General features: G+C 45.4%; 4 protein-coding genes across 4 annotated transcripts; 1 reads left to right on the forward strand and 3 right to left on the reverse strand.

Moving 5' to 3' along the window:
* Window positions 1–1,067: 1,067 nt before the first annotated feature.
* BHQ10_005728 (uncharacterized protein) lies at window positions 1,068–4,588 on the reverse strand (the record flags this gene model as incomplete). The annotated part of the gene is made up of 9 exons (XM_040878235.1): window positions 1,068–1,220; window positions 1,275–1,425; window positions 1,488–1,673; window positions 1,728–2,604; window positions 2,665–2,858; window positions 3,026–3,229; window positions 3,435–4,063; window positions 4,126–4,420; window positions 4,470–4,588. The coding sequence occupies 9 exons, from the start codon at window positions 4,586–4,588 to the stop codon at window positions 1,068–1,070; spliced, it is 2,808 nt and encodes a 935-aa protein (XP_040734232.1).
* Window positions 4,589–7,943: 3,355 nt separating this feature from the next.
* On the forward strand, window positions 7,944–8,470 carry BHQ10_005729 (uncharacterized protein; the record flags this gene model as incomplete). The annotated part of the gene is made up of 2 exons (XM_040878236.1): window positions 7,944–8,412; window positions 8,460–8,470. The coding sequence occupies 2 exons, from the start codon at window positions 7,944–7,946 to the stop codon at window positions 8,468–8,470; spliced, it is 480 nt and encodes a 159-aa protein (XP_040734233.1).
* Window positions 8,471–9,982: 1,512 nt separating this feature from the next.
* Window positions 9,983–13,542, reverse strand: BHQ10_005730 (uncharacterized protein; the record flags this gene model as incomplete). Its single annotated transcript, XM_040878238.1, has 2 exons — window positions 9,983–10,017; window positions 10,170–13,542. 2 exons carry the CDS (start codon window positions 13,540–13,542, stop codon window positions 9,983–9,985), a joined length of 3,408 nt encoding a protein of 1,135 aa, XP_040734234.1.
* Window positions 13,543–14,651: 1,109 nt separating this feature from the next.
* On the reverse strand, window positions 14,652–17,166 carry BHQ10_005731 (uncharacterized protein; the record flags this gene model as incomplete). The annotated part of the gene is made up of 3 exons (XM_040878239.1): window positions 14,652–15,921; window positions 15,996–17,020; window positions 17,083–17,166. 3 exons carry the CDS (start codon window positions 17,164–17,166, stop codon window positions 14,652–14,654), a joined length of 2,379 nt encoding a protein of 792 aa, XP_040734235.1.
* Between the last annotated feature and the right edge of the window lie 16 nt (window positions 17,167–17,182).

Consider the following 17,182-nt stretch of genomic DNA (forward strand, 5'->3'; position numbering starts at 1 on the left):
CAAAAAGGTAGGCATTGTTGTCACCTTCGCACTTTCCGTAGTCAGGGGGAGCATCATGCCAGATCTCATCTAAACAGCATAGAACGGCGTTTGTCTCTAGTGGCAAGGCACATATTATTGCAACCTGAAAATCGGCACGGTTCAAAGGACGACTTGTCATGATTATAGGAGTTAGTCATGCTGAGCTAGTTCACTTGAAGAGAGATGTTAAGAATTCGGGAAGAGAAGAAGAAGACAAAGTAAGCAACGCCTGTGCAACTCCACGATACGAAGTAGATCCGGCTAGTTTGTATACAAGGCTGTGGCTGGCGGATTTTTCCATAATCTGCCTTGCAACGACCGACTAATCAGCGTCGTCGCGTGATATGGACTCGGCCTTGCTCGCTTCTATTACCCCAACAAAAAACAAGCTTTCGACGAGAATATGATAGTCAATAATCATTTGACTGAAGAGTAAGTAATCGTAAAAATCTATGGTCCTACTATTGGCAATACGTCGCTGAAAAATCTGTGAGATCGAATAGCGATCTCCGATTGTTTACAATAGGATAGAGGTGGACATACCCTAATCTCTATAACCGCTCAGTACAGGTAGGGAGTGTGGCCCCATGCCTCGACTACGGTCGGACAATGTGTATCAGGCTACATCTTGGTCTTGACAAGCTTGAAACTTAGCGGTGTATGCTTGGCGGATTCGTAATCATGCAACCCTGTCCCGATTGTGCGTGGATGGTTGTGCTGCAGAAATTGGCCTAACTGTGGAAAAGGGTTTATCTACGATCTAGCTTTGCAGAAATTATCCTTCAAGTCGGATACGTGATATTAATAGTAGATCCTAGAGCCCTCCCATCTTTTATCAAATATCTGCCATGCTCCTTTGATTCACATATGCGCAAATGATCGTATATCCAAGAGTGCCTCCCATCACCTACCATACCGCTATGTCGAGCTTCTGCAACCGCGATTGTATGCTTGGAATGCAAATCTCATTGTTCGTACATATGTGAGTCGTCAAATATCGTTTCAAAAGTCCAAAAATACACCAGAAAGCTACTTCGGGAGCTCCACTACATTGCCATATCAGAACATGAATCCGGTGTAGCCTGGTCTGAAACAGATTCACTATCGACATCGGAAAGGCCGGCCGGTACAGTCAAGAAGTCCTTTCTGAAATCCATCTTGCTAATCTTCAGCTTTTGCATTTGTTGCTCGCACATATTCTATTGAAGATTAGCCACTCTTATTTTAGAATGTGATAAAGGATATCAGCTCACCTCCTCGATGCTGCCCTTTACGCGATATCGTATTACTAGTACCTGCTCTGTCTGCCCTAGACGGATTGCGCGTGCAATAGCCTGACTCTCAACAGCAGGGTTCCACTGAGGCTCTATTATGAAGACTCGATTTACCGATTTGAGGTTCAAACTGCATCTGTAATCAGTCTCTCATCCACCGTTGAAGAAGTGAATGTAAATTCTAAGACGCACCCAAGAGCTCCAGTACCGGTAGTCATTATCAGAACAGATATGTTCCTAGTGCGATCAAAATTATCGAGAGTCTTCTGACGCTGGGCCAGCGGTGTCTTGCCGTCAATACGAGCGTACTCTATGTTGGCGCTGCTCAAATGTTTTCCGATAAGGTCGAGTGTTCTTGTCCAACATGAAAATATGATACTGTAATCAAGTCAGACTTCAAATTCTATTAATACGCCTAGATTTTGGACTTACCTTTTAGTAGTATTTAGATCTTTCTGAACATCAGATACAAGCATAATCATCTTGGACGACAGACCATTTGACCGTAAGTAGCCATCACCGTCATTATCTGCTTCTGTCGAGTCTTGGGAGGGAGGCTGGCTATTTTGGCTGAAGGAAAAAGGCATGGCTTTTCGAGATTTGCATATCGGACAGCTGGGCCGCAAAGCCGGGTTTGACGAACGTTCTGTGACTGGCGAGCAGTCTTTACACAGAACATGCTTGCAATTTTCTGCGTACGCCGGCCTACTATCTCCAAAGATCAACGGCAAGGGCTCTCTGCACCCCACGCAACGAGCCAGACTATCACGTGTGATGGAACAGACAGGGTCCGCTTCCTCATCAAGCAGCATTTTTTTAGTCCATGAGAACGGGCGTTGATATGTCCCATGGTTACAAAAACTCCGAAGCTGTAGAAATATCTGGAACATGCCAAATGTTTTCTGTTTATTGTATTCTCCAACCTTTTGGATAATGAAGCGCTGCATTGCCTTCTTTGTCTCCTCGTACTGCTTGCGCTCAGCCGGCGTAAAGTCTATGGCATGTATCTCGTCTCGCTGGCCTGGGAGATCTACTCTCTCGATTGTGCGTCGTAGACATATACCTTCAAGTAGAAGAGCGAGTCTTTCTATAGCCCGGTGCCTTGTTGATATCGCTTCAAATGGATTGGAAATCCAGTGGCGGAAGATTCCCAGGTGATGGAAGGGTCTTGCTTGTATAAAAACGAGCAATGCTCCAAGATCGATTAAACTGTTCTGAATGGGAGTTCCGGACAAACACCAACGAGATTTGGCTGATAGGTCGCGCACTGCACGATGAAAGGTTGTGGCCTGGCGACGAATCATATGGGCTATTTGAGAGTCAGCATTTCCATTATTAGCTTTTCTCGTCGTTTGAGTTTAGTATTTACCTTCATCCAGAACCACACGATACCACTCCATATCATGTAGAGGACTTTGACCACCGCCATTGTTTCTGATTCCATGCTCCTTGGCAAGCGTATTATAGGTAGTAATAACAATTTCACAATGCTCTATATCACTCAGGTGCTTTTTTCGGTCCTTTCCGTGATACTTGAAGACCCGCAGGCTATTTTCCAAGTGACTGGCAATCACATATTAGCATCAGTTTGGAAATAGGATTAGGAAGTCACACTCTTCTACTTCTCTTGTCCACATATTGATTAGGACTTGAAGAAAGGTCAGCTCTGGAGCCAGCCACGGTGAGATACTGTATCAAACCACTTACCATGAGAAGGAACAATGACTAACGTAGCTCGACAATGCCGTTTAGCCAAAATGTCATCCGATTGAGTCTTATGTTCTTCTGCCCATTTGATTGCATCGCTCTGAGTCTTCTCGATCAATACCAGGGTGGTCAGGGATTTTCCCATTCCCATTTCATCGGCAAGAATACCCCCACCGCTTTCGTCAGGTAATTCGTTTTGCTGAGCTTTGGTGATAACGTGTCGATACCTGAAGGAGTTAGCTTTGGAGTTTGATAATAATGCACAGCCTAATACTTTTGTTCCCCATCTATTATTTCTGGCTGCCAAAGGCGATATTTGGCCGGTATATCGCCGGTCTCTCGCTGCAACATGAAGAATAAAGCCTCTTCTTGATGTCTTGGATAATGGAAATCAGTCCCTGATATACTTGTAATTTGAGCGCAGCAACTTACGGATACAAAGCTCTATTCAAGCCTTCGCTTCCCCTGACTCCACGGAGCTCTTCTGACCGGGTCAACGAGTTGAAGACTTCCGCTATCGTGTTTTGAAAATCTTCGTTCTGTTCTGAAGATATATTGGAAGAGCCAGCATCGTTATCAGAATTAGCATCCTCTGTGTCTGACTCCGGTAGACCGTCTAGTTGCAATATATGCGGATTATCATATCTTGCTCCCCTGCGCCGCTCGTTGGGAGGTTGTAAGAAAAGGCCCCTATCCGAGAGGTATGTTCCGACTCGGTCACGAGAAGCTTCTGGCCCATAAATATTCACATCTACACGAATTGCTGCTTCTGATTGTTTTTGAGCCCGTCGGATTGCATCACTGAGACTTTGTAGATTGACTACAGCATCGAGTTCAATGTTGGTCTCACTAACGAGATCCTTGAGCCCGCGCTCCATCTTCTCACTGAGATATCCCAGATCCCCATTATCGGCGAACTTGAGAAACAGTTGCAAATCAGCCGATGGTCGGACACGGAGGGTATAACTTCTGGGAAGGTATGAGCCGCCATTTTTAAGTTCTTGTACTCTTTTCTGCAGTTCTTCGCCCTGTCCCACAAGTTTGACCTTCTCATTGTAGAACTATACATCTGTGAATACAATTCTTCCTGATGAATGAGAAATAGTCTTAAGTCGGTACTAACCATTCCGTATAATACTAGCTCTTCTGTGACAAAATTCCCAACATCTGCAGTAAAAGCCTCTTCGAGAACCCCCGCCGAATCGATGGAGTTGATAGCAGGCGTAGAATCAATTGACATCACATTATCAGACTCGGGTTGAGAAAACCAACTTTGATCAAAGGGGACAAAAAGGCCATCCTGGCTTGAAAAGGCTGGTTCGGTTGAGAGATTGGGCAAGATATTATTGTCCGTGTAAAGATGATTTTGGAAGGACGGCTCTAGTAAGAGAGCATCACTTTCATAAGGATTCGGGTAACTTTTCTACATGAGTACAGAATGGTGCCATGCCGGTGGACGACTCTTACTAGGAGGATTCGGCTTCGGCATTCTCTAGCCTTGCTTCTTGCGAAAAGGAGCGATTTCGTGACCGCGCATCGTCCGCATCGGTTCCATCATCAGGATTAAGCAGGCGCTTGAGCGACATGGAAGATAGATTCTGCTTTGATTAAGACAGGTGACCAACAGACATTGTTCTGTCTTGGAATTCGACTATTTGGTAGTTCGGACAGAACAATTCATTTTTCTCACTGCTTGGTTTTACCGATCATCACATATCTTACACATTTTGCCTCGTCGTTTAGTTTCTTATCACGATACAATCAGGTATGTAACTTCTCAGAGAAACTAAAATTGCAGTGCAAAATAAGGAGGCTGGTAGCCTGATTGTACGTAGTTACAAGGCTGACTGGACCAGTTGTTGATACAAAGCCAACTTCTCCGAGACACTAAGGCTGCAGTGCAAGGCTGGCTGGCAGCACCGCGGCACACCTCGCTGGGTTGGCTAACTCGGGAAGTTGGGCCACAGCGCGGACACGTCAATCGCAGCTCGGTCACACAGACAGGCCTCGTTTTGAGGCTCGCCCMGTTTCCTTTTCTTTTGAGCCGCTTCCCAGCATAGACTCAAGTGCGTATGTTAACACCTCTATGAATCTAAAATTGCAGTGCATGAGGGCAAGGCTGCATATGCATACCTCTGAGGAACTAAAAATGCAGTGGCAACACTGCGTCGCTGCCACCGCATGATGTGATACGAGGTCAGTGCGGAGGTCTCGATCCATCATAATGACAGAGATGTGACATGGCTGGGTACACATGGATGTTGCAGCTAAAACAGGGATCTTAAGCTTGTTAAGAAACTAAAATTGCAGTACGCGACTGCTTCAACGAGGATAGATATTTGCTATGAAGCACGGTCTGAAAATTCCCTCGAGCTTTGGCCCTCCATAGTCCTCTATCTACCTATCTATGGTTTTATAAGCCTGGATATGAGTCAATTACATATCCTATAGACTATTTTGTTCATGGTTCCGAACATATGGAGCTTTAGTGAAGTAATTGAATGTAGCTTAATCAGAGTTCCAAGACGGAACCAATCTACAGGAATCCAGCGTCAGACACCCACGCCCTAGTAATCCCTCTAAGAAGATAAAAATGCAGTGCAATTGCGCCTGTTCTTGCCGATTGGAGGTCGGAGTCTCGAACTTGTGCTACAAACAGGACAAGGCTGATTCAAGGACTACGCCACAAACATTGATCATGAGGTATGCGTAGGCAACGCAATTGACAACCCTCCATGAATCTAAAACTGCATTGCAGCATTGTAAAGGCGCCAATAATCGCATTCCATATCCCCAACGATTCACTAAGAATAAGAGTACATTCTCGCTCATGGAAGTTTTGCTTAGCAAAAAAAATATATCAGTTAACGCAGTGTACTTCATTATGCTTATTCTTCAGAGGTTTATTTAGGGTTATTACTTCGTCACTTGCATTATTACATTGATTTATTTTCATAGATGGATTGAAATGATAAGAATATGTATGGAAGGGATGATATTCTTGGTAGAGCAAACAAATAGCTATGTACAAGGTCAACCTCGTAGTAACCTCCTTAGTGGTTCAAACTAGAGAGCAATCCGTTTTCTATTGACGTACATGCCCTCTAAGAAGCTAAATTTGCAGTGCATCACCTACCCGGTCGAGGATAGTCTTCACACAGAGCCAACTAGAAGACTCTCTGGAGATTATCTCATTGTCTCGGGAAGTCTTGACACTTAGATGCAAAGGCGGTGCTATCTTAAGGATCAAACCACCAAGGACCTTGGAAGTCAACGGGTCAATGTCTTGCAATTGTTCGTGATTGTAGCAAATTTTCGTGCTGTCTCTAATGACCAACAAAAACGAACGGGCATTCCGCCTCTTCAACCCAGTCACCAACGGGAGAATAAGTCGACTACTAGACATGAAACCATACAGACATCCAGAACAACAAACAGCATACCCATAAATATAGATGCAGGCTCGCGAAAAAACAAGCCTCCAAGCACTAGACCAACTAACCCAGCGGCACAAGCCCATGGCAGGTATGTTTGTTTCCATCGACCTTCCCAAAACAATTCTATCACGCAATATAAGTACCCTGCGATTAAAAAGGAGCTACCAAGTACGAAAGACTCGTAGGTAAGTAGAGGTCGAAGAATTTCAGGCAGATATCGCAGGTCCATTAAACTTCGATCACCGACCTAGACATCTTGTGTCAGCAAAGAGAGCGCAAATAGCATCGGGGAGCCATACCGAAAAGAACCCCGAAGTTCTTTCCTGGAGCATAAACCCCGTAGTTTGGAGAATAAAAAGAAAATGTAGCGATATCGCGAGAGTCACAATGTAAAAAGAGCGCCGAGGCAATTCTGCTTTGTCTTTTGTGAATTCATCCGCATCTTGCGTGTTGTCCGATGTACTGCTGTGCTCCGCCTTTTCATATTGGGACGACAAGATCTGATATGGCTTTATCGGATCGGTTTCGGCATCACGGCTCGTTGCGCGAGGTGGTCCCCTCATTTGCATTACCAAAGTGTATAGGTCCGCATCGATTGAACGGAGGGGAGGTAATTTTGCTATATGGCTATTAAGACCGGACGGATAGGACGGAAGGCAGCGAGATGTTGCTGAAGTATAAAACAGAGAACGGGTTTGCAACTTGAGCAACGATGAGGATCATTCTTTAGATGCAGGGCCTCGAAAATAAAACTGCCAGCCTGATCAGTCTGACCAACATGACCAACCACAGTCCAAGATAGACTGCTCAGCCACCTACGTTTAGCGCTGAGAAGGCAAATTGTCTACAAGAGGATTGCATCGGTCGGCTTTCTCTCACTCGACTCTTCCTATTTATTTCGCTTTTCTCCTCMCCTCCCCGCCGTTCTTGTCGATTTATATTTTTGCACTATTCCGTCCTTTCCAAAGCCGTTCTAGCCTGTTAGGCCAGTAAATATTTCTGGCATGCCCCTTTGAACCTCTTCGCTTGGCCATGTTCAGCAGGATCGCGCACAAACTACTGGTTCTAGTGCACTGTACATCCGCGGTACTGGTCTCATATTTCCAGAATCAAGACCAAGCCCAATTGTCTTGGATAGAATGGGCTGTAAAGACGTATGAGCAAATCCATTAGTATCAAAGCTGATATGTGAGCTAAGAAGCAGAATCATAGAGACCTTGGGGTATGGATAACGTCAGGCTTGCTGCTGGCATGGATTCATGCAGATTTCCTCATAGAGTACGTCTTGGTCTCACTTATGCCATTTTCCATCTACATTTGATCAATTTCATAATATAATTACTTGCTGACGCTTTTTCTTTAGGCAAGCCCCTATTACAGTCGTTGCGCCGTTGTCCCTTTACAGCACTTTGACTGGGCTCTCATTCCTCCACCAGTCACAACAAGCAGACCCTCTTTCCATATTTCCCCCTTCAATAACCTTTGCCATGATCAGCGTCAAGGGATGGAGCTTAAGAGAACGCCACAAGACAAGAGTTTCGGGGATGAAGACCAATCTCGATCAAACATTACCGGAGCCCGTCCCGGGACGGAGAACATCCAAGCAGAAAAGGAAATGGAAGAACCGTCAGACACAATCCCCGCCAGAAACCAAAGAGATGCGATGAAGATCTCGAGGACTGATGATATCAACCTGCAAGAAGCATTAATCTCTCAGCCCGAAACTCGACTCATTACCGAGGAGCAGCTGGTTGATGAAGTGAAAGCCATCTATGCTGGCTTAGTAATGGTTGAGAGAAAATGTGTGGAGATTGAAAAGCAGAGATTCGACGACGCTGAGAAGTTGACTGACCAACAATGGCAGGCGCTCATTGCACTGCATAGAACACTCTTGCATGAACATCACGATTTCTTCCTAGCTTGTGACCATCCGGTGCTGAAACGATTGGATGGTAAATACTCAATGCCCGCACGTATGTGGCGGTATGGCATACACTCGTTTCCAGAGCTACTCCGAAAGGGACCTCCTAATCCTTGGGATCACATGTTAATGTTTATCTATCTGGCATACTCGATGATGACTATGCTTCTAAAAGCTGTACCTGTCTTTGAAGGAATATGGATTGAATGCCTGGTGTACCTGTCCGCTCAGGGTTGGTATGATCAACTTAGGGTTGGAAGGAAGCAACATCACCTGGCTGTATTGGCTCGGCCTAACAGGCTTCAGTATCCTTTTTGTTACCTCAGGTCCCTGGTCAACATTCAGCCTTTTGTTGATACTTGGGATAGCATTCTTCTCCCTTCAAAGCACACTTTAATCCGACAAATATCCTGAAGAAGTACTACCCTCCACTTCTAATCGTTTTCTTCGAAATGAATGGACCTTTGATCTCAAGACACGGCAAAGCCACAATCATTCAAGACGCAAATCTATCCATCAGGCATGCTGGACAAGTCCAAACGATCACTAGACATGTCTGGCCATTCATCTGCAAGACATAAGCAGCGCCTTTCGGCTCCTTACCACCATATATACCGATATCTGACTTGCCGAGACATGTTCGGCACAAAAAAGGCTTGTGAGATCTGAACAATTCAGAGAAGCAGGAAAGCCAACGATGATATTATATCACGGGCGAACTACGCACATTTTACTAGCAACCTCATTTTCTGAGAAATATCCGGCATCCTTCAATTGATATAATGAATACTTAGCGCTAACTAACATTGCATGAGATACCTATGGATTAATACACATGTGATGCATATGATACTTTGCCAGAGTTGAAACTAAATAGCATGTTTTAAAGCGTAACATGAGGGATTTGGGCCATTCAAAGGGTATCGCAGCCAAAGAAATGTTGAAGAGATGCGCTTCTGAGTGGAATTCCACCAGTGTTATAGCTGCGCTGTCAACTCTCGATATCCGAAGAATATACAGGTACTCATCTTTTGGAAATATCCATCCTTCTGGACTCGCGAAACTTGTCAATATGTCGGAGTTGTTTTCCGGAAAACATGGCGCTGTGCATCGTAGGCCGCCGTCCATCTACACAAAACTCTTCCCTAAATACGGACCTCAGACTCAGCCTGTCCCGGTCTGCAAAACTGAGTCGACTCGATACCTTCCTACCGTTTAGTAAGGATACATCGTCCTGCCATGTGTATTTCTGTACATCTCTGGCAACGTAAACGCCATCTGATAACACCCGCCCCCGCCAAGTCATTGCTTCATGTGCTCGCTTTACGGCCATTTGGCAATGTGTCATGGAAATATTAGGCGGGATTTCTTGCGTAGTTCGCGTGTACCAATCGTCGAAAGATGTTTCGACTAAAACCTCTAATCGCTGACCATCAGGCATGGCACTAGCCACAATACATATTTTTTCGCACAGTGAGACTAATCTTTCACAGGGAACGGCGTGGGAGGATAATGCTTGACAATTGGTTGGCCCATCGTCCACTACGGAATTTTGATGGTGTTTGTAGATTTCGTAATTTTTGACAAGATTCGAATCTGACATAGTCGTTACCCCGAACTTTTCATTCGGAACAGATGATGATTCGGAGCCGAGAAGCTGATTTATCAAGTCAGCCAGCAGCGCAGATTGATTGAGCAGTGGAGAGGATCGTGTCATATACGCCAAAAGGATGTCGAAACATGTCACAGAAAACATAGCGGCGTAGTGCAACAATGATGTGCCATTGGGTAATGTTTCACTGTTCTCACAGTTTGATCCCGCATTAGAACCCAGCATCTGACCCAGTAGTTGCTCCGAATTTCGCAAGACTGCGATTTGAATCGGTGTCAGTCCCGCATGGGATTGCGCATCCGGATTTGCTCCGCTGGACAGAAGAAGAGTAACAGGGTCAGATCGAGATTTTTCTGTAGTGGAATGTCTTTTGACACAACTCAGACGAGCTGCGATATGAAGTGGCGTTTCGCCACGCTTATTCCGAGCATTAGCGTCAAGTTTGCATTCCAACAGACCGTATACCTCGTTTGCGTTCTCGCGGCGGACAGCCAGATGAAGCAGGGTATCCCGGCCAGGCTTGAAAGGTCTACATGCGAGCTTCATAAGCAAGGCTTTTGGACATTGGTTATCCCGTGCTGCTGTCAAAGCTGGCATGTCACCATCAGTGCTCACAGTATCGATATCACATCTCTTTACCACCAGGAAATCGGCTAATTCGAAATTTTCGGCGCGGAGGGCAATGTGCAAAGGCGTCATTTTATTCTTGTCCTTAGAACTGATATCAAATCCGAGTTGCACAAGCCATCTCGCAGTATCTATATCTGCTTGTCTTGCTTCTGATAGAATATGGAGGGGTGTGCGGTGGTCCGAATCTCGACTCTCTACCGATTGATCCTGGAAGACTCGCCGCATGGTTGGGGGAATAATACCTGATAGACACGCCCAATGTAGGCATGTTCGGCCATTCTTTGAGATGGCCGTTAATGTGGCTCCGTAATTAAGAAGTGGTTCGATTGCGCTAGGACAAAACTGGTATGCATAGTGAAGTACAGTCTGTCTCGTCGAAAGAATCGCGGCATTTGCGTCAGCTCCATGCTGCAATAGACCGGTCACAGTTTCCAAGTGTTTACTCGAAATGGCAACGTGAAGTGGACTCATATGGTACTTCTCTGTGGTGGTTGAGACACCAACATTCGGTTTGAATAAATGAGAAATTAGTGATTGATTCCCAAATGCTGCTGCATGGTGAATTGGCATTCTGCCTTGGTTGTCGTGAGCATAAATATCTGCACCGAGCTTGATGCACTCCTCCACAAAAGAAGAGTCTCCCGTAACAGCAGCTACATGTAGTGGTGTAAATCCATATGATGACTTGTTGTTCAGCATGGAGGGGGCTTTTCTGATGATCAACGAGGCCAACGCAGTTATTTTCCACAACGTCGCGACGTGCAAAGGTGTAAATTTCTCTGCTTCAAAAACTGGAGACGGCAATAGTCGCAACAGTTTCACAAACTCCAGAAGATTTTCAGATGCTGATATTGTCTCTGCAATCTGAAGTGCGACAGGCAACGCCGGTATTCCAACTTGCTTGACATGATAATCCCAATGTCTAAAGCAGTATTCGGTCAGACTGTACGTCTTCAAGATTGGTTGTACTTCGAACCAATAATTGTTCCTTATCTTGGAGGCAGGCTCTCTAAAAGGTTTGAAGCCTAGATAGGTGACTACAGTCGTCAAAATAGAGATATGAGGATTCTCAAAAAGCTCAACCTGATGTGTCTTTAGGTAATCGTGCAATGTTTCGTGGACAAGTCGAACATCATTGGCGTTCCGATCGAATGCAATCAACCCCCCGCAAGCTTCAATTACTGTTTCTATGGCAGTGAAGCCCGACTCATCCCGATCGGGGTCCCCAGGTCGTACAGCAAGAGCCTCGACAAGTTCGTCTGAGGTCAAAGGGCGATATGAAAATGTGGCCCATTTCAGAGCGTTCATAGCCAGTTTTGCACGTGTCGATGACTTGATGCGAGCCATGTATTTTTCATATTGTCCTTCAAGCTCCTCAGGTAGCTCATTAAGAATGTCTTCGATTTCTCGAATAGAGGTTGCCATTTCTAGTTGGCTTACCTGGAGGCTTGCGAGTAGAAACATGCCTCGTGAAGTTGCGATGATTTTGTCAATCACAAGCTTTTGAAGACGATTGGCCTTTTCCCCATCCGCTCTTTGAACTGTCACGCCGTGGATTTCATTGAATTTGAAATTCAAGAATTCTCGGAGGTCGTGGTCGCGAGCAGAGACATGGATCTCAAGGCGTGGCAGGCTACCTATGTTGAAGTTCGACCTCGACATAAGAAGCAGCTTTAATCCGGACCAGCCTGTCATCGAGGTTATCTTGTGCAGTAGCTCTCTTCGATGATTTTCTGGAAGTTCGTCGAGTCCGTCGAAACAAAGAACCAAGGTTTTACCAACTGTTGTCAATTTCTGGAACAAGTCCATGCAATCATTTATCGATGGATCCCTATCTTGTGATCCCTTGTATTGCAGCATTAGTTCCCTGAGCCAAAACTCAACATCATTATGAGTATCATATAATGACTCTGAAAATTGTCTAACCAACCCCAATAAGATCCGATCTACGTGATACAGTGATGTATTGTTGTGACTTAAGTAGACCGCTGCAACCGCAACATTTGAAATGTTCTGTCTGCTCCTCATGTAATCGACGACTCGGCTGAATATTACCGTCTTGCCAGCTCCTGGTGCTCCATGGCACCAGAGAGTGGAAGGTTTCATCGATTTATCCGAAGAGGTCTTATTTCGGGATGTCTGGAACCAGTTTCTGAATGAGTCGTCATCCAGGATCCACGAGCCCGTGTTTTCATGACGGATTTTGACAATATCGTTGTGTTTGTTGAAGAAGTTTGCTTCAGAAATGAAATCTAGAAGCTCTTTCTTCTCACGCTCCCTATCTATCTTTCCTCGACGTTCATCACTTTGTTTTCTTAAGTCTTCTTCGACAGTCAAAACTGCTCTGGTATCCACAGCCGCTCTTTTGCAAAAATCCATTGCTCCTTCGATAAGTTTCACATGATCTTTCCATTCTTCCACATTTGTTTTCATCTCCTTAATAGGTTCTATTACCTCAATTACTTGCTGGAGGTCTTTGCGAATGGCTTTCATCTCACTCATGGCTTCTTCGGATGACTTGGAAAGGAGGCCCCAGCCGCTAAGACTCAGACCGAGTTGAAATATACTCGTGTAGCGATTTATATCTTGAAGGGCTACACGATAGCGGTCCTTTGATCCCAAGACCCATATTGCTTTCGGTTTGGCCGCATCCACCTCGAATTTCTTCTTGAGTTCGGTAACATAGGTTTCGCATTGTTCGACAACGGATGTGATCGGCGAAGAAACGACAGACTTTAGTCGACTCGCTTTTGGTGACTGGTAGAAGCCTCGTACAGCAGAGACAATTGCTTCGAGGTTCTCTATCTCATCTCTGAGGTTTTTGATATCCTTCGGCGCATCGTTGATGTCGGAGATGTAACCAACGATTGCGGTGGAAGCACGTAATATCACATCGCAACCACCAAGAATACCGGTTAATAGTCCGATTGCTTCGGCCATACCTGGTTAAGAAACATCGAAGTGAATGAAGAAGTAAAGGTAGACCACATCATGTCAGAAGCGAATGAAGAAGAACCATGTGTCCCTTGAATAAATCAAGATTTGGGAAGGAATCGAGGTTGGGCTAGTACTGCCCCATGAGGCTGACATGCCACAAGGCTCCTGCGACTGCAAGATATAGCATCTGCGACAAAGGTGAGTGATATCGAATGAAAATTGGGTATGATACTCGAAGGTACACAAGAAATGCGCCTAAGGACGCAAAGAACTTCATTCAGCCTGACCAAAGACTTCCACATGATTGGTTTATATGTCAGTGGTTCAGCCTTCTTTTAAGCAGCTAGAGGGCTGCCTAGCCCATAGATTCTGGCACAGTGCAGAGCACTGCCCCTATTTTCTGTAGAAACTCAACTCCGCGCTACCCGATTTGGGTGGCTATGCTATAGTAAATAGCTCATATACCATACTATATTTTCCTTCTTAAAACCTATCTAAAATATTTGATTGCCTCAAAGTAGAAAGCAATCAGGGTTCGGGTTAGAGTTATTTTCTTATTAATAAAAATGTAGGGTTTTGTTGGAAACCGACGTCTGTCAAATGTCTAGATTAGAGTAAACTGAAAGGATAGTAAATCTAAGAGTTATTTCCTTTGATAGTCAATTAGGACATTTCTCTACCACTTACGCCCCCAACAATCTATGCAATGTCAACTTCGTGGGAATTGCTCTGTTGATCCTCCAAATAACTAGCTCTCTAGATGGGCTGCAGGTCCTCGAGTCAGAGGCGATTGGGTTTGGTGATGATGTCCCGGCTTGCTTTCCGTATACATCTATTCAGAGTAGGCTGTATGGGACTTTTAGACACTTCACAGTAAGCCCCTTTCATATCAACGGCTAGTTGAAAAACAAAGAATACGATTATATTCAGAACATTTGCTGTGCTCATCACATAACCACAACATTCAGCTCAGCAGTGTGTTTCCAAGATTACTCTGCTTATTGTATCTACCGAGGTAGCCATGCGGTCTGCTCCACTAAAATGTCTGTCTTTCGTAGAAATGTCATGCATTCATGATATACCAGGGGTTTGAACCTTTTTGTCTTTGGTCGTTATGCTGCATATTCAATCTTTAGGACCCAGCAATACATCTCTCCTTCCCAGGCGGACTCCGGAACATGAAATGTGAATCCGGAATCAGGGACCGACCCTCCATGTTTGCCTTGCCCTTCCTCCCACCTAATATGCGAATGGGAGTGATCTTGACCGACCACAGAAACGACATCGCCTTTCAACAATGGTAAAGGTGCATCAATATATATGCTGTTTGTTGTTGGCTCTTCCAAGAATAGAATATAAAATGCATCATTTGTCTGTGTGAATCGAACATTCTGGTCCCCAATTTCCGGCATAACGAACCAGTAGGTCGTATTGAAAATCGCTTCGGCATGGGAATGAATCCATTCTCCAGCCATGCGAAGATTGTCCGCTTCAGCTTTGACTATGGTACCGTCGGCACGGGGACCGATATCTAGCAAGAAATTCCCGTTCTTGCTGACCATGTCAACCAAGTCCTGTATAATGGTAGTAGCATTCATATAGGCACTACTGGCCGTTGCGCGATTATAGCCGTAGCTGTAAGGATCCATTCCTTCGTTAGACTCCCACTTGCGTCTTTGCGCCGTCGAAAAAGTTGCATATTCCGGCGTATCAAAATCTGCAACCTCGGCTAGTCCACAGCGAGAATTTATGGTGACCTGTCGGTCCTCTGCTCGTGCTTGATTCCACCATGAAGCCGCGAAGGGAGCGGTTCCATTAGCGGCACCACAGTCGCACCACAGGATATCAGTAGAGTAGTTATAGGCAAGAATCTCCATTTGTGGCACCATCAGATCAGTGATGAAGTCGCCAATGGGAAGCCGTCCCGTGTAGGGCTCATCAAGACCCGTATATGGATTACGTGCAATGATTCCCGGCCAGGTGGTAGAAGAATTCCCAGGCAATTGGGCAAAGCCATAAGGCCCAAAGTCGGGGTTGAACCACTCTGGGAGGGAAAAGTAAGTCCCGCGCTTTAGAGTTGGCTGATAGGTCTTCGCAGCATCGAAAAGATCTTGCACAAGATCTCGCTTGGGACCGTAGTGCAGCGTATTGCGATCAGTGGTGTCGGAAGTATTGAATAGCGCAAGGCCATCATGATGCTTGGTTGTCAAGACAAAATATTTTGCACCTGATGCGTAGATTAGATCGACCCAAGCTTTGGGATCCCAATTAGCTGCGGTGAAGTTGGCGAAACCATCATCGTAATTCCAGTCAGGACCGAAGGTGCGCAGTCGGTAGTCGTAGAAGTCGGACTTGTCGGCTGCTGTGTGGGTGGAATACCACCTACTGACTGTTAGTACATATTTTGATGATACCCCCTCGAAGTCCCTCAAGAAAGGAAACAGATGGGAACTGACCAAAACCACTCGGCATAGCTCTCATACGGAGTCGAATTACCCCAGCCGGGAACCGAATATGGACCCCAGTGGATGAAAATTCCAAATTTGGCGTCGTCATACCATTGAGGACTCTCGTGTTGAGCAAGATTTGATAAGTCTGATGTCCACTCAGTCAAGCCAATAGAAACATTTGCAACCTGCTGTTGTACAGCAAACCGGTCATGTTGTAGTATAATTTCAGCTGGACCAGTGGCTGTGCCATTCACGCCTACATCCACTCTTTTCTGATCACCGGGACACAACCTCTTGATATGACCAGGCTCCAAGGTCTGTACCCCAGGCATTGCAATTGAGACGCTCAGGCCCTCTCCGGAAATACAGTCAAGACCAGAATTGTTTATGGTGACCTCTATAACTTGGCTTCCGTCGGCTGTCCATTTCTGGGTTGGCCGCACAAATTGCACTTGGGCTGATGAGGATGCTGCATTCCACAGAGATATAGCAAATACGTGCAGTCTCCCAGTAGTAGCGTTGGTTGTATCTGGTAGTGTGATAGAGTTGAGAGTTTTGCTCGGGTCCAGAGCGGCCGTGTACTCAAAGATATGTGTTGTATTGAAATTCGTACTATTCGCCGTGAAGCGATAGGGGAAAATGATCTCGCCACGATTAATGGTCAGGAATGCCCACCAAGGCAGGCTACGCAGTTCGGATGTAAGAGTAGAGTTGTCTGAATAAGTGTAGGTTATGTTTCCAGAGACAGTAGAAAGCTCGACGTCTGATGAGACCAAGATCGAGGCCGAAAAATATCCTGAGCTGGGGACGGCGATTGTCTGTCCTTCGCAGATGACATTATCTGGAGCCGAAGCGAGCTGAAGACCAGGAAAATCATAGGTAACCCCAGTTGATTTTGATGTATAGGTCCCATTGATACCAATGATACTAGGATCCGGGTAGGAATCATTCAACGCATCAAAGGCGGCATAGCCGGGGCATGATCCAAAAGCCTTGTTATTGAAATAGGACCTGAGAGAAACAGGAGTTGACTGTATGCACTGTCAGTAGATTTACTAACTAGGTATCTTATCTAATAAATCATTATACGCACCTGACTGACTGCGTCTAGGGCTCCTTGGACTGCTGTTGCAAGAGCAAGCCCATAGACCAAGGAAGCTTTGGTATTTAGCTGCATTTTGCGATGTCTCCAG

The sequence above is a fragment of the Talaromyces amestolkiae genome (assembly GCF_001896365.1).
Source record: "Talaromyces amestolkiae strain CIB chromosome Unknown scaffold10.1, whole genome shotgun sequence".
Classification (NCBI taxonomy): Eukaryota; Fungi; Ascomycota; class Eurotiomycetes; order Eurotiales; family Trichocomaceae; genus Talaromyces; species Talaromyces amestolkiae.